The sequence below is a fragment of the Molossus molossus genome, unplaced genomic scaffold, assembly GCF_014108415.1.
Source record: "Molossus molossus isolate mMolMol1 unplaced genomic scaffold, mMolMol1.p scaffold_m16_p_1, whole genome shotgun sequence".
NCBI lineage: Eukaryota > Metazoa > Chordata > Mammalia > Chiroptera > Molossidae > Molossus > Molossus molossus.
In genome coordinates this window covers 62,297,998-62,318,510 of record NW_023425344.1, presented here as the reverse complement: position 1 = coordinate 62,318,510, position 20,513 = coordinate 62,297,998, and the positions used below count along the sequence as shown (strand labels likewise).

At 43.7% G+C, this 20,513-nt stretch overlaps 1 protein-coding gene across 1 annotated transcript in view; it reads left to right on the top strand.

The window, feature by feature from the left end:
* The first annotated feature begins 660 nt into the window (after positions 1-660).
* HPSE (heparanase) overlaps positions 661-20,513 on the top strand; it is a 37,079-nt gene continuing 17,226 nt past the window's right edge. The window contains exons 1-3 of the mRNA XM_036277350.1: positions 661-991; positions 13,457-13,602; positions 15,271-15,396. Coding sequence (XP_036133243.1) covers positions 765-991; positions 13,457-13,602; positions 15,271-15,396 — 499 coding nt within the window. The 5' untranslated portion in view covers positions 661-764. The remainder of the gene's footprint in view (positions 992-13,456; positions 13,603-15,270; positions 15,397-20,513) is intronic.

Here is a 20,513-nt window from a genome sequence, read left to right as displayed (position 1 = left end):
CAGCCACTACCCCCATTTGTACAGAGGCTTCACGTCTTGAGTTTCAGATGTTGGAGCAACTGATGCTTTAAGGCTGTGCTAACTAGGTTTTTATGGGTTGATGTGGAATTTTGGGAAGTGTTCTTTCTAGCTGTAGGTTAGCCAACACCCAGGACAGATTTTTCAGGCAAAAATAAGATACCTGGGAAACAGTTCTCTGGCCAGAGGACTCCCGGGTCAATCGGATTTCTGCCAGCTCTAGTGACAAAAGTTTGATAAACCAGGTGAAAGGGCAGGCGATGAATGTTCAACTGGGGGTTTCAGTTAAAGGTCAGAAGACCTGGCGCCACCTGGATGGGACCTGAAAGAGGAAAACTGGTGTTCCCAACAGAGCGCACAGGGAAGCCGCCGCCGGGGGCCCCCCGCGCTCCTCCCAGGGCGCTCCCTGCCCAGGCTTCCTGGGCGTTTGGATCCTGGCCACGTCCGCACCCTTCGATGGGTGTGGGTGATTTCGCAAGTGGACGGACGTGACCACCGCTGAGAGGAAAGAGTACAAGGCAACCAGAGCGAGTTGGGAAGGCGGTGCAGTGGGAGGGATGGGGGCAGGAGGGGGAGGGACGCAGGGCAGGAGGGGGAGGGATGCAGGGTGCAGTGGGAGGGGTGAGGCGCAGTGAGCCGGTGGAGGAAAGCAGAACAGCGCTCTGTGGCTTGGCCGGAGGAAGTGCGGCAGGTCACCGCTAGCGCTGCGCCACCGCTTGCTGGTGGGACAGCCAAGTGAGCCTGAGATGCTGCTGCGCTTGAACTCGGGGCTGCCGCCGCCGCTGCTGCTTCTGGTTCTGGGGACACTCGGTGTCTTCTCCCCCGGCGTCCTGACGGGACCCACACCAACCGAGGACCCCGTGGAGCTGGATTTTTCCACCGAGCAGCTGGTGCACCTGGTGAGCCCCGCGTTCCTGTCCTTCACCATCGACGCCAACCTGGCCACGGACCCTCGGTTCCTCACCTTCCTGGGGTAAGCACCAGCCTGCCGGTCCCTGTGCCCTAGCCAGCCACCCTCCTCCTCTCCTCTCTTTTGTCTCTTTTGACACAAGGAAATTCTCCCCCCCATCTCTGCCCCTCCCCCCTCAGTACTACTCATTCCCCCGACTTGACTCATTCAGCAGGTGTTGACTGAGTGCCAACTAAGGGCCAGGTGTTAAGGGGACATTCAGGAAAGAAACTTTACAACTGCCCAGCAACGCACTGGAAGAGGGACCCAGGCAAATGCACCTGGAGGGCTGTGAGCTGGAATTTGCTGCCCAACGTAGGACAATTAAGACTGTGGAGCAAGCAGGCGTCAGCCTCCTAACTGTTAGGAAGGGTTTTAAAAAGTCCATTGGAAATACCTCAAAGGATAATAAGCTTACCTACTCCATGTTTACACACACACACATACATAATTTTAAATAAACTTTTAAAGCACAGTTTTAGGTTCACGGCTAAATTAAGCACAAGGTACAGAGATTTCCCATATTACACTTTTTAAGTCTAATATTAAATAAGTGAGACCTGAGAGAATACTGCAGTGCCTTACAAAGCCTTAATAAAAATATCTCTGCCAAGATGAGGCTGCAAAATGTGGCACTGCTTTACCAGCTGTAGTTTCCTTCTCCTAGGAGAAAGACCATACCTGCTGCAGGATCACTAGCCCCTGCCCCGTGAGTGCAGGCTGATCCCAAGCTGGAGAGTTTTAGGGACAGTCTGAGGTCATTTAGGCCACTCATCTAGGTCATGAGAGCCTCCAGAGACGGCCACACCTCAACCAACCCAGACAGCTGGGTATCTTGCCTTTGCCAAACACCTACATGTTGTCCTTCCTGTGTCCACACTGTCAGCTACCATTGTTAATTTCAGTCCTTTATTCTGCAAATAAAAGCAGGTAGCCTACTGCTTAAGAGATTGGCAGTCAGATCCACCCTGGTTTGATTCCCAGCTCTGCCAAAGCTGGGTGGCTTAGTTTTTACTGTTTGCTTGGCAACTCTGAGCCTCAATTTCTTCACCTGTAGAATAGCATTTCTAGGAAACTTTCTGGCAGGATGGTAGTGAGGATTTGTTGAGAGAACAATTAAGTACTTAGCACAGTGTTTGACACAGAGTGTTTCACAATTTAAACTAACTGCTTCTTCCTGGGAAATGGCAAGTATTTGATAACCACTCACCTGTTCTTGTAGTATCTTTTGTTATTGTTGTTGTTAATCTTCACCAGAAGATATTTTTTTCCATTGACTTTTTTTAGAGAGTGTGGAAGGGAGGAGGGCAGGAGGAGAGAGAGGAGAAATAGAGACAGAGAGAGACATCACTGTGAAAGAGACACATTGATTGGTTGCCTCCTGCAAACCTGACTGGGGCAGGGATCGAACTTGCAACCCAAGTATGTGCCCTTGATCGGGAATCAAACCCAAGACTCTCTGGTGCTCAGGCCAACCCTCTAACCACTGAGCAATGCTGGCCAGGGTTCGTAATATCTTTTGATCATAATTAACCTCCATCTTTCCCCCTGGGGCAGGAAAGGGAGAATTGCCTGGTGGGGAGGGTTCCCCACTTTTTGCCCTCTCCCTTAGGCATAGGAAGGTGATATAGGCAGCAGCTGGCTAGGAGATAGAAAGATGACTCTGGAGAATCTCTAAAGTATAGGGCTCCATATCTGAGGACCCCAGGCCTAGTCTGGGAGAGTTGAGGGGAATGATAAGGGAAGAGAGGGTATGAGATACTTGAGTGAAAACAGAGGGATTAAGTAAATGACCACTTACTGAAATGTGAGAACTCAGGTTCTGTTCTGCTGGTACAGCCAGCATCTGCCCCACTCCTCCCCAAGGAAGGGCATTTGAGGATACCTTCCTGGAGAAACAGGTCCAAAAGAAAAAACCTACAGTATGACTTTTGGGGTCCATGCCTGATCACCCTGAAGTTAAACTAACAAATTGGCTAGGACCCTCAGCCCCCTATATACAAAGAACTTCCAGTCTGCAGTTTAGTGAGGGTGATACCTTTGCTGCTTCTTCAACCCGTCTCTTAATATCCCCTAGCACTCTTCTTCCTCCTTGACCCCCACCTTTTTGTTAAAGGCTGGAGGATAATGAAAACCCGAAAAGCCTTACATGCAATAGGTAAAACTGATTTGGGTTTATAAAACACAGTGTATTCCTGTTCATACGGGCTTCTCTCCAGGGCTGGTTCCTGGCCACTCCAGATTTCATCCTTAGCAGTGGCTGTCTTCGATGCCGACTCCCCAGAGGCATCTGCAGTCGCATCCACACAATTTCCAGGTGAGACCTAAATGACTGCAGCTCAAAGAGGCAGGAGCGCCCTCTCTTTCTCCTCGAAGACCTAGCTTCTGAAATAGGGTCAGAGAGTCCAACTCCCCAGGGTGGTTAGCACAGTGCCCAAAGCAACCTGGCCATCTCCGAAGACAAAACACTTAGCTTCAATCTCAGAAGACAACACTAAGCCTAATATCTCTCCACAGGAGCAGAGGGTGAGAGGGGCATTGTTTTATTACAGTGCCTCTGGAGCAGCGGTTCTCAAGCTGTGGGTCGCGACCCCTTTGGGGGTCGAACGACCCTTTCACAGGGGTCACCTAAGACATAACAGTAGCAAAATTACAGTTGTGAAGTAGCAACGAAAATAATTTTATGGTTGGGGGTCACCACAACATGAGGAACTGTATTAAAGGGTCGCGGCATTAGGAAGGGTGAGAACCACTGCAGTGAGGATGTTTGGGTGAAGGTGGCAAGAGCTGAGCAGATGAAAGCTGCAGTAATGAGGAGAAGATAATGAACGTAGCTGATGCTAATTAAGCCCTTGTCATATGCCAGGCCCTGTTCTAGGCAGCTCCTAGGTATTAACTCATTTAGTCTTTGCTACAAAACTCGGAGGTCAGTACTATTATTATCCCCATTATAAAAAGGAAGAGATTGAGGCTGAGGGAGACTCAATAACTTGCCCATGGTCTCTCAGCCATTACAGGAAGGAGCAGAGTTTGAACCCAGATGCTAAATGCAGAGACAAGAGTACACAAAAAAGAAAGGAAAGCAGTTTGCACATTTTTAAGCAACAGGTTAGGATATAATACAGTTTTTTAAAAAGGTTGTCCGGACACAAGTTGAGAAGATTGATAGTGAAAGGAAGCACTGTCCTGACAGGAGAATTGGGGTCAAAATCTCTAAGGTACTTCCAATGAGACCTGAGCAAATCTAATCAGATGGTATGGTGCTGTTTCCCATGATGGCAAACATATTGTTTCCTCACATTGGCAATTAGAGAACATAGAGTACGCAGAACGTATGCCAATGATAGAAAAATCTAGAATTGGAAAAGAGCATCTTTTCAATTTGCCTTTTCCCCAGAGGTATGTAATCAACAACCTAATCAAAAACTTCCTCAGCCTGACTCTGTGTGGAGATCTCGAGAGCCCCTGGGCGGGTTGAGACCAGCACTGCTCAATAGAAATAGAAAGTCAGCTGCATATGCAAGCTACACATGTATTTTTAAAGCAGCCATGCTTAAAAAAAAAAAAAAAAAGTAAAAAGAAGCAGGTGAAATTAATTTAAATAATATATTTTATTTAACAAAATATTTCAATGTGTAATCAATATAAAAATATCCATGAGACACTTTACATTCTTTATCGAACCAAGTTTTCAAAATCTGGTGTCTTATTTTCTAGTCACAGCACATCTCAGATTCAGACTAGCCACGTTTCCAGTGCCCACAGCCATATGTGGCTAGTGTTACCGCGTTAGTGCGGTCCCCGTTTCAATCAAGCGAGGTTCACTACCAGTAAAAAGGCAGAGCGCTGAGTCAGTGATAGAGATCCCACCGGGGCGACAGGGCGGTTACTATGGTGCTCAGCAGCGACAGCAACAATGATGCCGCTGTGCTCGCTTTCCGTGAGGATTTGCTCATTTTTCTTCAGCAAAGTACAATCCCTTGTTTCAAATGTGATAATTGTTTATTAATAATAACTCCTGATCACTGGATTTTTGTATCTCCACTGACAAAGTTGCTTTTCACATTTGGGAAAGCACTTGTTAACAATGTCAAGTGCAAGGTTTGATAACCAATGTTAGAAACAGCCCTAAGCCTTCTCAGTGCCTGTTGCTGACAGAAACAACCAAAGAGAAACAGACCCGAGAACAATCAAAACCATACATGGGCTCACATTTTCTGACCTCTGTGAAGTGCTCCCCCTAGTTAAGTGTTCATGCTTCCCTTCCCTCCCAAACCTTCCGTTGTGTTCCCTGGAGCCCTTTGCCTGGCAGCCCTGTCCTGTGACCCTCACAGAAGAGTCCTGTCACCTCCTTGCCCAAGCAGAACGCCGAAGACAAGCAGAGAAGTAGATGCGACTGCTCCCACACCACAGCCCTTCCTGCAATCCCCAGTGCAGCTTTGAGACAACTGCCTGCCAGTTTGAACTCCAGACTGCTGTGGTTCAAATCCCTATTGACTTGGCATCTTGAGCAAATTACTTAGCCTCCTTTTGTTCAGTTTTCTGTCTGTAAAATGTGGGTAATAATGTCACCACCTCATTGGGTTGCTTTGGGAGTAAGTGAAATAATCTGTGCCAGATGCACCACACACTCAGTTTGCACCAACCTCATGCACTCTAGAGATGACTGTAGTGACTCCTGCGTGAGTTCACGGTCTCCATGTCCAGTTCTCATCCTCTGGCCCTGTCACCAGCTCTGCTCCCCTCTCAACTCACTTTTTATCGACTGAAGACGGGTACTGATCTCACCGTTTCCTCTCCACTCCCATGCCCACCATCCTCCTAGATGACTTCAGTCCACTTAAACAAACTGCCTCTCTGTTTCTTCACAGCCACACTTTAAAACCATCTTCACTCAGTGTTGCACTGGAGCTGGCTTGCAATGTGTGTCTCTTTCCACCTCCACCAGTGACATCAACACCAATAGCTTGAACTCAGCCCTGGTGGGAATATTTACATGACGGAGACTGGCAAATGCTAGACAATAGGGCACTTTTGCCCTGGCCGGATGGGACAGTTAGTTGGAACATTGTCCTGTGCACCAAAGGTTGCGGGTTCAATCCCTGGTCGGGGCGCATACGGGAAGCAACCGATTGATGTTTCTCTTTCACATCGATGTTGCTCTCTTTCCCTCTCTTTCCCCCTTCCTCTCTCTCTAAAATCAACAAACAACATATCCTTGGGTGAGGATTTAAAAAAAAAAAAATAGGGCACTTTATTCAGGGAGCCAGCTTACTAGTACACACTGCTTCACTCCGCTTCAGCTACCTAATGCCACGGCCATGCCATGACTGTCGTCACTAGGAACCTTTCAAAATCCGAAATCTTGAAACCTCCCATTCCTGGACTACACTCCTTACATAAAATCCTGAAATCGAAAATATCTAATCATGAAGTTTATTTCATATTAATTAATAAGCCACTTTTGTGTATTTACCTCTGCTTCCAGTCGCACTGGCCACCCTGTATGGCTGAGCTATGGAGCTCGTGGGAGTGGAGGGGACTTTCCCAGCCACACGGATTGATGACACTATAAATTCTTGGCCTCCGGACTTACTGATCCCTTAGTGCTACTCCTTAACTCTTCACTTCCCTGATTCTCTCATTCTCTGCTTCCTTCAAATCTCTGAGCCTACCTTTACGTCCTCACTCTTAGCCTATAACCACATTTCTGTTTCCCAAGGAAAATGAAGTCACTAGATAGGAAAGTTCTTTTCTTTCTGCCATCAAACCTACAGATGTATCATGGTTGTGTCCAGCTTTCTTCTTTTCTCTCTTCTTAGGCCAGTTTTTGTTGTTGTTGTTGTTGTTGTTGTTGTTGTTGTTCTTCTTCTTCTTCTTCTTCTTCTTCTTCTTCTTCTTCTAATCGATTTTAGAGATAGAGGGAGAGAGAGAGAAAAACAAAACAAAACATGGATGTGAGAGAGAAACATCAATTGGCTGCCTCCTGCACACCGCCTACTGGGGATGGAGCCTGCAACCTAAGGGTGTGCCCTGGCTGGGAATCAAACCTGTGATCTTTTGGTGCATGGGATGATGCTCAACCAACTGAGCCACAATGATCAGGGCAAGGCCAGTTCACCTAGCTCTGTTCTGGATCCTGTCCCTTCCTGCCTCCCCAAGGACTTGGCTCTATCAGTCCTCTTTCTCTTCCCTGGGTCTGTAACCTCTCCATTTGTATTGGATCCTCCCTCTCAGCATAGAAACATCCTCAAGCCTTCCCCATCTCAAAGCCCTCTCTGCACGTGTGCCTCTGCAGTAACTGCCCTCATTCTCTCCTCCCCTTTGCAGTCTTCCTTCCTGCTCATTCCTCCTGTTCCACCTTCATGATGTCCCCATCGGTGTGCCATAAAATCAATCTCCCCACCTGGCTGGTGTTGCTCAGTGGATTGAGCGTCGTCCCATGCACCGAGAGGTTGCTGGTTCAATTCCCGGTCAGGGCACATGCCCAGGTTGTGGGCTTGATCCCCAGCATGGGGTGTGCAGGAGGCAGCCAATTGATATTTCTCTCTCATATCGATGTTTCTATCTCTCTCCACCTCTCCCTTCCTCTCTATCTAAATAATAATAATAATAATATATTTATAAAAAATAAATAAAATAAAATCAATCTCCCCAACATCATCAATGACCTTTTTTTACTGCAAAATCCAGTGGACAACTTTCAATCCTTATCTTATTTGGTCTCTGTCATGGGTGGAATTGTTGGTTGTACCCCCTAAGTTTATATGTTGAAGTCCTAACCCTTAGTGCCTTAGCATGTGATCTTATTTGGAAATGGTGCCATTGCAGACATAATTAGTTAAGAACTGGTCATACTGGAATGGCACAGGCCATAATCCAATATAATGATGTCCTTATTAAAAGGGGAAATGTAGAGACGGATGTGCACACAGCAAGAACGCCCTGTGAAGATGAGAGTTGTGCTGCTAGGAGGAACTACCAGAAAAGCTAGGAGAGTTTGGAACAGATCCTTCCCAACACCTTGATTTCAGATTTCTAACTTCCAGAACTGTAAGACAATCGATTTCCCTTGTTCATACAACCCAGTGTGTGGTACTTTGTTACTGCATCCCTAGCAAACTAATGCAGTCTATTGGAAGCATTTGGCAAGGTTGACAATTACATGATCTCACCCCTTTGGGCCTGTGTCACTTCATTTCTGAGGGTCTCTCCACCTTTCTAACAGTTCTTCTCCATGTCTCTCTAGCTTGTCTTAAATATTGATGTTTCTCAGACTTCTGGCCTAGGCCTTCTTTTCACGTCTCATACTCTCCTGAGTGTCTTACGCCCTTCTGTGCATTGAATTGCGTCCGTGCAGTGGTGTGCTAGGGAACGTTTGACAGTGGGCTCTCCGGAAGGAGAGGAGACTGGTGTATGTTTTTTCCTGATTTCTGTTACAAACAGTCCCACCATGGCCGATCTCAAACTGCCAACTGCTTAAAAACTGGTTCTCAAAACGTAACGACTGGCTCTCACAAGCCGGTGCGAGCCAGTGCCAGCCGGTCCAGCATACCTTTGCTTTTGAGTCAGACATAAGCAACTTATTTTCACACATAAGGTAGTAAAAAAATACCTGCAGACTTCTCTTTCACCTAAAAGATTGTTCCAGAAATGGGATATCTGCGGTTGCTTTTATGTGCCCTTTTGTTATTTCCGTGTCACTGTGGCGGCGGCGGACTTTTCTCCCTTTCTTTTTCCTGTATGTGACGGAAATACCTTTGATCTGTTTTATTTTTATGACATGTTTTGCAGCTGTTTTCAATCTGGTTTTTGTCAGAGGGCATCAGTGTTGTATTCTCAAAACAAAACCAGAAAATGTTCCATGGTAAGGAGACAAACAGAAAGGTCCTGAATACCATTACTCTGAAACACGTGACTTCCTTTCCTTGGCAGGAGCCATTCCATTGGGTTTTAATTTTGTCCAGAAAACAGGTTTTGTCTGGCGTCACTTGCCCATTCAGCAGGCTGGACTCGATTGTTCATTCACTTGACGAATACTTCTTAAGCACCTGCTGTGTGCCAGGTACTCATCTAACCGCTTCTCTGGCACAGTGAAGATCCTGATGAGACACACAGATAAGGTTCATGCTTTCTCAGGGCTCACCTCAGGGGTGGGGACTGGGATAGACAGTAAACCAAGGAGACAAGGAAGGGTGAAGGTAATCACGAGTGAGGTGACCCAAGTCCCTACCACTGGGAACTAGGCGCTGGACTCAGCAGACCGGCCATGCCCATGTGCACATCTAGTGATGCCACAGCACCTTCTACCTGCTGCTAGTTTCCCCTCCACTTCCCAGAAACCCCCAGCCTCTCCCAGTTTACAAACACCAGCAACACAGATGTAAATGAGCTTCCTCTGTCATCAAACACAATCAAGGACTAGAATCAGTGCCTGGCCGAAGGTGGGGGAACAGGGTCAGCCTGGAGTGACTCTGAGGAAGTTCCTTGGACCAGTTTTAGGGCCATGTCTCCACACCTCTGGGCCGGGGTTACTAGTCACTGACTCTTAGACTGAGGACTCTCCATCCTATACCTCACCTGTGTGTCTTCTGAACTTCAGACACACAGGGCCAAGGGCCTGGTGGAAATATGTTTCAGCTGGCTGAGAGGGTATCTCAAACTCTACAAAACCGAGTCCCCCTTCCCCTTTATCCCCAACTGCCTTCTATTCTTCATCTCAGCAAATGAGATTACCTTCTTTCAAGATGCTTCCCAGGAGTGATCCTTGACTCTTCTCCAACAGCCAATTAAGCACCAAATCTGATATTTCTGCCTCCATATGTCTCTTGAATTTATCCATTTATCTCCATCCCCACTGCTGTTACCTTACCTCAGCCCATTACTTTCTGTCTGCATTAACATGACTAGTCTTGGTCCTTCTATTCAGTTATTCACATTGCAGGCTGAGATTCTTTTCTAAAATAAAAGTCTGGTGCGGTCCCTTCGCTGCTTTCAATCCTTCCATGGCTCCCCGTTGCTCTCCTACAAAGTTGGAACTTTTAGACATGGGGCTTACAGGCTTTCCGTGATGCGGGCCTGCTTGGCTGGCCGGTTAGCCTCTCCCAGCGTCGCCCTGTCCCAGTCTCCAGGCTCTGGCCACACCTGTCAGCTCTTCAGTGGTGCCGCATGTTCTTCTGCCTCTGGTTTTTGCACAGACTTTCCCCTACACCTAAAACACTTCCTTTGATCTCACTTCACTGTCTTTGATCTGGATAAGATTTATTCCTTTCAAATGTCTGACTATGAAGTCACTTCCCCTGGAAAACCAATAACCACCCTTTACCCCCAGCCCAAAGTCTGGGCAAGGATCCATTTTGTATGTTCTCATAGCACTGTTTTGGAATTGCTAGTTTACCTGTTTGTCTATATCACTAGTCTATAAATTACATGTGAACAGCAGCATAATGTTGGGCCTGCAATGAATACAGGGTGTCCCAAAATATGTATACAGGGTGTCTTCTCTAGATTTTATTACATTTTGCAAATGAAATGTATTTCATTTTTTTTAATCTTCACCTGAGGATATTTTTCCATTTATCTTCAGATAGAGTGGAAGGGACAGAGAGAGAGAAACATCAATGTGAGAGAGACACATCTACTGGTTACCTCCTGCATGACCCCGACCAGGGCCAGGAACTGAACCAAGACGTCGCCAGTTTAATTCCAGGTCAGGGCACATGCCCAGGCTATGGGCCTGATCCCCAGTGGAGAGCATGCAGGAGGCGGCCAATCGATGTTCTCTCTCATTGATGTTTCTATCTCTCTCTCCCTCTCCCTTCCTCTCTCTCTAAAATCAATACAGAAAAAAAAATTGTAAGTGTGTAGTTCACTGGCATTAAGTACCTTCACATTGTTGTACAATCATCACCACCACCCGCCTTAGAACTTTCATCTTCCAAACTGAAACGCTGTGCCCATTGCTCTAGTCCCCCTCCCTATAGTTTGTTTGTTTGTTTGTTTATTTTATTGATTGATTTTAGAGAGAGGGGGAGGGAGAGGGAGAGAGAGAGAGAAATATCGATGAGAAAGAACATTGACTGGCTGCCTCCTGTATGCCCCCCACTGGGGATTGAGCCCACAACCTGGGCACATGTCCTGACTGGGAATTGAACTGGTGACCTCCTGGTGCATGGGTCGACGGTCAATCACTGAGCCACACTGTCTGGGTTCCCTACAGTTTATTTTTATAATATTACAGATATCCCTCATTTTCCACCCCTCTCTCCCTAGCCCCCAACTTTCCCCAGGCTTTTACCACACTATTGTCTGTGTCCATAGGCTATGCATATATGCATACCTGTTCTTTGGCTAATCTCTTCCCTACCCCTATTTTTATTCGGGGTTGTAACAAAGTAGAATTGGCGTTCTTCTGAATCCTTACTTAGTCCAAGTGAGCATTTCCGCATATTTTCTGATGGTTTTGAGGATCCCATGGCAGATGCTGTCCTCCCAGAGTTCTGGGGCTGCCAGGTGTTTGTCAGGTGAATCCAGGTTTATGACCTTTCTGAAGGCTCACTTTGGGTTGCATTTCCTTGTGCTGGGATCCGCATAGGTTTAGGGGCCCCTGAAAATATTTTAAGTTCTATTAAGATGCAGAGAAAATGAACTTTTAGGTCAAAGAAAATGTTTTAATATATAATATCAGCATATTTGTCTTTAAATAAATAAATAGCATAATGAAGTATAATTTAAAATGTTTTTTATGATTTTTAAAATGTATCTTTATTTTTCAAACATGGTATATATCTTTATTTATTTTATCTTTATTGTTGAATGTATTACAAGATGTTCCCCCTTTCCCCCCCACATTGACCCCCTCCTCCCTGCTCCCACCCCCCTCCTGCCTTCCCCACACTGTTGTCTGTGTCCATTGATTGTGCATATATGCATAGAAGTTCTTTGGTTTATCTCTTCCCTCCCCCCTTCCTCTGAGTTCCTCAGTCTGTTCCCTGCTTCCATGTCTCTGGGTCTATTTTGTTCATCAGTTTATTTTGTTCACTAGACTCCACATAAAGTGAAATCATGTGAAGCCAGGAAGGAAAAAAATGCCTATATAGTATAGTAAAAAGTCTAGTTACAAACCAACCAATCAACCAACCAACAAAATGGTGAGGAGGAATGACTGAAGTTTTTTAATGCAGGAGACTTATCCTTTGGTCAATTTCCACCTTTTAATTTCTCTTTCCCAAGCATAAATAAACCTTTCAAAAATTTTACATAACACTATGTGTAGTTAAGCGGGAGAACATCTTAAAATTTTTAATTTTAGGTTAGGTCTTTAATTCCTAGGATGTTAGAAGTATTGGCAATTAGATAGTTTTCCTGGAATGATTTTTTTTTATTTGAAATAAATCCAGATATTAACTAAAGTCAGGCCAATCTGAGAATGACGCAGCATTGATTTTATGTGTTTGAAGAGCATTCCAGGAAGCAGTGTGGCCAGGAACACGTGTGTGAGGCTTCAGAAATGTAGGGCAGGGGTCCCTGCAACCTGGGTCTTCTATTTTCTTGGTTTTGTTCACTTAAATATTCATGACATCATCTTTCTGAGGGAAGGGGTTATCAATTATTCTGATGTCATTCTATAGCACTTGGTACCATTCTGAGCATATAATAGGCACCGATCAGGAGCATTTTTGTCTTGATGAGATATGCATTTAGAATTGCTCAAATTGGAGGTATCAATGACAGGAATTGCAATCTTATATAATTCTAAGTTATATCACTTCGATTTAAAAGGATGGTTCTCCTGTGGAAGGGGCGGTTAGGGAGACAAGGAGGAATCCTAAGTATTTATGAACTTCTGTGGGAATATAAATTTTTGAAGATAATCTATTTTTTAAAGAAACACAAAGTCAGTCGCCCTGGCCGGTTTGGCTCAGCAGTTAGAGCATCGGCCTGCGGTCAGAGAGACCCGGGTTCGGTTTCCGCTAAGGGCACGTACCTCGGTTGCAGTTTGTCCCCGGCCCTGGTCGGTCGTGCGGGTGGCAGCCACTCGATGTGTCCCTTCACATCGATGTTTCTCTCTCTCTCTCTCTCTTCCTCTCTCTCCCTCCCACTCTACCTGAACAAAAAATGGAAAAATGCCCTCGGGTGAGGATAAAAACAAAAACAAAAAACACAAAGTCATCTTTCCTGTACTTTCCAGTCTCTTACCTCTTTCCCTCCGACAGTCATAACAGGTTACGGATGAGTTTTCTGAAAGAGCTAAACACTATCCTGCTTTGGCCAGAGTCAGAGCTCCAAGCTGCCTCCAGGCGCCTGGAAGAGCAACCTTGCAACTGGAGAGATTCAGATTGAGGTGATTCCCGTACCGCAACATGACTGCTTCCGCCAAGGCCTGTACAGCTAGACCTGAAGAAGCAGGTCCACCAAGACAGAGTAAACATGTTTGATCAGATTTTCCTGGAAAAAATAATTTTAATGTCTTCCTTGTCTTCCTAACAGTTCCCCAAAGCTTCGCACTTTGGCCAGAGGTTTGTCTCCTGCATACCTGAGATTTGGTGGCACCAAGACAGACTTTCTCATTTTCGATCCCAAGAAGGAGCCAAGCGTTGAAGAGAGAAGTTACTGGCAATCCCAATTCAACCAGGGTGAAACTTTTTAAAGATTAACTATGTATTTTCATGAACTTGAGTCAGTCGTGGGCATTTAATAAGAGATTAAGGGCTCCCAGCTGACCTGGGGAGGCATCTGCACAAAAGAAGGAAGCAGTGGGCAGGTTTCCTTCTCCTGGTGCTTTCGTGAAATGTGAGACCTCCCCGAAAGAGGTGAGCTAGGCATAGCTGAGTTCACGTGTGTCAACAGAACAATGACAGGAGCGAAGGACAGAGCTGCTTGGAGAGAGCATGTTAGGTAGAGATGCCTCAAACTGACAAGGGTATTTCCAGCAATGGGTTGAAACCATTTTATTCTGGAAATAGAATGTGGATGAAAGGTATAGGAAGAGGACGAATAGATCCAAGGATAGATTTTAAGACCTGACTTATTGGGCAGTGGTTCTCAAACTTTGTTGGCTATACATAATCACCTAGAGTGGGTTTGAATATTTGGACACCTGGGCCCCCACCTTAGTTCCAGGTTTAGCATGTTCCTCAAGTAGTTCTGATATGGGAAGTTGTGGGCTTCACCTGAGAAACCTGCCCCAGGAAGCCATGAAAATTTGTCCCATGTCTTTCATAAGTGTTATACAGACATCAAATGAAAGTTGAATCACTATCTTAACAATTATTTTAAATATATACATTATTGAATGGTAATTATGTATGTATAATGTATATCTTAATGAATAATAATGTTTTATTTTTCATATATTACATATTTTTCTTCCCTTTATTTTCTTCAGTTAGGAAGTATTTAGAACAGTTAACCGGTAATTGGGTCAAAATTGATATCATAGCAATTAGGAAAAATGAAAACAAGGAGGAGGTTTTTGGAATAACACACTGGAATGATTCATGTTTAAACTTGGCCCTTTCCCACCAGTCATGTGCATTCAGAAGGTCTCATAAATTTAGACCAGACACTGTCCTTTGCTGATCAATTTTCTTCATCCGTTTCGGGGGTGGGGGGGGGTCACTGGAGGTATCCAAGTGCCTCTGAAACATCCTTTGTGAGCATGGGGATGGATAAGGCACTGGCTGCCAGAAAGCCAGAATGTGCAGCTTCCCAGAAAGAAAGTCGCTGGTGGGTCAGCCAGGTTGGCAGCAAGTGCCTGGCAGGCCTGTTGTCTTGTGACAAAGAAGCACAGTCTGCCTGAAAGGAGGGTGGGGGGTTCTCCAAGTGCACATGCTGTGTTCTCAGAAGCTTTGAAGACACTGAATTTGAAGGAAAAACTTCAACATTTCCTGTTCTATCACTACGGCAAGAGAAAATTGCCACAAATCAGATATAGTCCATGTAAAACCAAGTTCCATGTGTTCTGAAGGTGAACCTTAAGGAAACTGAACTGTGTTTCTTCAGGGGATTCTCTGGTCATTTCAAGTTCTCTGAGGAGCTTTCCAAATTGTAAAGTAACTTGAAGTTATGGCCAGTGTATAGCCCAAGTTTCTTAGGAAAGCTGCCCTTTGTTTTTTCATGGTGACTGGTTAGCCAGTAAACTGGACTCGTTGAAACAGAACCTAACTTCTTTGATCACATATCTAATAATTAGAAACTTAATTATCCTGCTTTCATCACATAAGTATCTAACTAAATAAATGTATGGGATTTCAGCCTTATCACTGTGAAAATAAATTCTTTAAATTATCTTCCATTTGCAGATATTTGCAAATCTGGATTCATCCCTTCTGATATAGAGAAGAAGTTACAGTTGGAATGGCCATTCCAGGAGCAATTGCTACTCAGAGAACAGTATTACAAAAGGTTCAAGAACAGCACCTACTCAAGTAAGAAATGAATAGCACCCTGACGGTGTCCCAGACCCTAAAATATTTGAATAGCTTGAACTTGGGCTTGGATCTAATAAGCCTTACAGCAGTTGTATAAAGCAGCATAATATTCAGATGTTATCAAGAGTTCATGGGAAAGCTTGAACCCTTAACTTCTGGGTTGTTTTTTTTCTTCACCTGACTTTGCCTACTAGCCACAGAATAAAATATAATTCATTCAGAAGCTAATAATAACCTTAACTTCCCTGCAAGAACTAGGAAATCAAGGAAGACATGGATACATTTGTCCTGTAAAAGTGAAATACAAAATTATAAAGAGTAGAATATGGAAACACACCTTGTTGTCCATTTTCTCTCCCCTCCCAGAAGCAACCGCTATTATGAGTTGGTGTATCATTCTGCGGGGGAATCTTGGGTCATACCATACAGCCTTGGCCATCATGCAGCTTTCTCTTTTCCTTTCTCTGTGGCTTTGCACACACAGGAATTTATTTCCAACTAACCAGGAATTTATTTCCATTCACTGAAACAATTTTTCAGTCTTCAGAATGGAATGATGTTGTCACACAGGGCTTCAAAGCAACTGAAACAAACTATGAAATATATTTTTATCTGAACGTTGGTGTTTTATACCCTCCAAAGGGATGATGCTGCCCCAGATCTCAGTTAAAGAAATAACCTGCTCAGAGAGTCTACAACTGTCTTCTTTTTGAAAAACAAATTATCTTGAAGTTGCTTTGGATTGGTCAGCATTTCTAAAAGTACATTATTGAAAGTAAGTTATCTTCATAAGATTTTACTGTGTACTATCTAGATTTCAGTGTATCCCTTGGGTTTTTTAATTTTTATGTTGTTTTTAAATTTGTAAGATACAGAAAAAACATGCAACACATAAGAAATCAGAAAATATGTTATGTGCCAATGGATAATGTAGTTCTCTAAATTAATTTTGCATTTTAAAATTGGAGAGGGACTACTCTGATGCTTTAGTAACGTGATCTATGGTTGGATGGGATTTGGGATAAGGCAGGGCCACCTCAGATCCCATTAAAGGAATGACAGAAGTACAGAGAGACCTACAGCAGTAAGGTCTCATTTGCAATACATCTTTATGATATTCTCTTAGGCCTGCTAAGAGAAGACCCCACAGCATTAAGTGATCTACACATTCCCACTTTTTTTTTTTTATCATGTTAAACAGTATGCCAGTTTATCTTCAATTTAAAAAAAAACAACTGTTTGTTCTCACATGATCTTTCTGGAACCAAAATGGTAGGATTCCAACATCTTTTCCTGCCTGTCACACTGGGACCCTTCATACTTCCTACACCAGAGGAAAGTCCCTGTGTTAACTGCATAGTAACTGGGTCAGTATAACTCCAGGTACTCTCTTGGCAATGTGAAAACATATAAAAAATACAGATAGCTTATTTGTATTTGGAAACATTTGACTTCTGGTTTGAAATTTTTTATTTTAGTCTGCATGTCTTGCAAGCATCTACTGTGTTCATTCTGGGCACCAACTCATTACAGTGCTAAGTGTCTCAGAAGCCAGTAGGAGTTTCCATACATTGTTCTGTACCCATGTTGGGAACACCTGAGGAATGTGGGGTGGCATCATACAGTGGAAGAGAGAGCAAAAGTCTATTTTGGCAAGGACACTTTGCTTAGTTAGTGACCTGTGCCCTTAAAACAGGTGTCCTAGAAGATACAAGTAAATTTTCTCATCCCAGGACCCAGTGGATGGTGTGTTTCACTAAGTGGGAGAAAAAAAAACACATTTATCATGAGAATATAAACTCCCACTGTACACCTGTTAGGACAGGAAAGGAAGCAGTGTTACAGGTATAATTCTAGGTGTGACTGCAGAAAGGAGGACTCATTAAAATAGTCACATTTAATGAGCTAATTCTTTGCTCTTCTCCACCCTCTTCTCATTACTGCACTCCTCCACCCCCGCCACCTGTTCCCAAGTTGGATGCTGGACACACTTATGTAAATATACATGGTACAATGCCAGGGAAAGAGTCAGTGCCAATTTTTAATGTGATTTAGATTACCTTTATCCCAGTACTCTTTCCATCCTTTCATATAGAAAGAGATAAGAGATTAGATAATGGCTGGGAGTTGGATAATTAGCTGTGAGTTTTCTTATTGTTATTTGGAGGAGGGAGTAGGCTTTTTTTAAAGAGTGGATTTAAATTCAGTAATATACAGCCCTTATGCTGGAAGATGCTACTATGATGTTATGGGGGACATATAATAGAATTTGAAGATGCATAATTTCCAAGTGCATTTGGAAAAATGAATAGAGGAAGAGTCAAGTATGAGTTGAATACTCTAAAATGCAAACATTTCAAGTATTTTGAAAATGCCGTAATCTCTGTAAAGGAGCGAGGCAATAACAGTGCTTTATATCCGAAAGAGATTTTTATGCCTTACAAAGGGTTTTTACATGTGTCATTTCAACCTTGGTTTTGTGAGACAGGTAGATGATGGTACTAGTTCTAGGATTGCAGATCCGTAGTTGAGGCTCACACAGGGTCAAGGGGTCCCACCGCCCCACCCCTAGACCTTCAGTCTGTAAGTGGGAGAGTGGAACCTGCAGCTCAGGACTTACGATTCCTAACCCAGGACACTTTCTGCAATATATATAGCTAAAACATAGTTGTGACTAAGGCAGTTCCAGGACTTTTATAACAGGCTGTAGTAATGGCACTGCCACCATGGAGCTATATGATATTGGATAAAGCACTTCATTTCTTTGGGTGTCAGTTTCCTCATAGAAAAATAAGTGTGGAGGTTTGGGGAGGACTCAATAATCGCAAAGGCCTCTGCTGTCCTAACCTGCGGCTCTAAGATCCAGTGGAATGCTGGGCCGCAGGACTCGGGGAGCTTTGCACACCAGTGTGTCTATCAATAACTTTTTGATAGTAGGCAGCAGTTTTGTGGAAGCAGGTGACACAGCAAACATCAAACACATAAAGCAGCTTGCTTAGGGTCACTTCTGCCTCAGCCTTTATCAGCAATATTAAATCTAGGGTTTCACGGCAGTGGTGATCCAAGGAATTCAGGCTGAAGACACAAAAAGAAAGAAAAAACAAAGCCACTTTTAAGAAGACAGGATGTAAATTTGCCAGAAAGATAGGGATTTTGTTTTTAAACTAAGAGAGTTCAAGAGTGAATTTCTATTTAACATGTGACTCCAAATATACATGAAAATCTCAAGAACTTATTTAGCATATAACTGATTTAAAAATAATACTAGATTCATCAGTCTGTTCCACGTTTCCATGCCTCTGGTTTTATTTTATTCATCCGTTTATTTGTTCATTAGAGTCATCATATAAGTGAGATCATATAAGTATCTCAGAGGGAAGCTCAGGGTTGGGGGGGAAGAAATTAACTAAAGAACTTATATGTGTATATGCACTGCCCATGGACACAGACAATAAGGTGGTGAAGGCTGGGGCGGGGTGGGAACCAAGTGGAGGGGGGAGTAATTGGGGGAAAAGGGAGAACATCTGTAATATTCTCAACAATAAAGATTTTTTTAAAAAGAAAAAGAAATATAAAACAACAACAATAATAATGATGATAAAAATTACATTGTTGCCACTCTCAAAAAGTGATTATAGACTAGCTAATAGTTTAAAAAGCTGAGTTCAAAAGTTTTCAAACTTTTATGGCACTTTAGTGACTCAGTAATTTTTTTTCACAGTTATCTAGCCCAAAAGAAATACCTAAGAGTTTGTTCATAGGTTATTTCCAAACAACCAAACAGTAATAATTCTTATCATGCCCAGCAGACAATGATGTGTTTCCTTTGCAAATTTTTTTTTTAATCCTCACCCGAGGACATTTTTGCATGTATCTTCAGATAGAGCGGGAGGGAGAGAGGGAGGAAGAAAGAGAAAGAAACATCGATGTAAGAGAGACACATCAAGTAGTTGCCACCCACGTGACCCCAACCGGGGCCGGAGACAAACTGCAACCAAGGTACGTGCCCTTAGCAGGAACTGAACCTGGGACTCTCCGGTCCTCAGGCCAATGCTCTAACTGCTGAGCCAAACCAGCCCAGGATGCAAATTTATTTTATTTATTTTTACTTTTATTTTATTTTATTTTATTTTATCCTCACCTGAGGATATGTTTGCATTTATCTTCAGATAGAGTGGGAGGGAGAGAGGAAGGAAGAGAGAGAGAGAAACATGAAGTGGTTGCCACCCCCCAATCAAGGCTGGGGACAAATTGCAACCTAGGTATGTGCCCTTAGCGGGAATGGAACCCGGGACTCCCTGGTCTGCAGGCAGACACTCTAACCACTGAAGCAAACTGGCCAGGGTTCCTTTGCAAATTTAAAAGATCCTGCAGTGCCCCTGTGAGGAGGGTTGCCTGGTCAAATTTGAATTTCAGATAAATAATAATTTTTTACTTTATTTCTCAAGTATTACATAGGACACACACTAAAAATTATTCATTATTGATCTGAAGTTCAAATTTAACCAGATACCCTGTATTATTTTATTTATTTATTTATTTATTTATTGAATCTACTGGGTTGACATTGTTAATAAGATTGCATAGGTTTTAGGTGTATACTTCTTTGATACATGATCTGTATATTGCATTGTGTGCCCACCACCCAAAGTCAAAGCATCTTCCATTACCATATATTTGACCCCATTTATCCTTTACTACCCCCTCAGACCTCTCCTATCCCATAATCACTATACTGTTGTCTGTGTCTATGAGTTTTTGTTTTTCTTGTTTGTTCATTTGTTGCTTTCAGGTTTATATCCCACATATGAGTGAAATTATATGGTTCTTGTCTGACATATTCCATGTCTGACATATTTCACTTAGCACGATATTCTAAGGTCCTTCCATGTTGTCGCAGAATGTGCCCTGTATTTTTTATTTGCTAAATCTGACAACCACGCCAGTGAATTCACTGTGGCTCTCCAGGGTGCCCTGGCACATAGTTTGGAAACCACAGCCCTATACAGCCCTAGGCCAGCTTTTTAATGCAAAATTTTATTTACAGTGATACCTCGGTTCTCGAACATAATTCGTTCCAGGAGGACGGTCGAGAACCGAAGCAATAGGAAAGC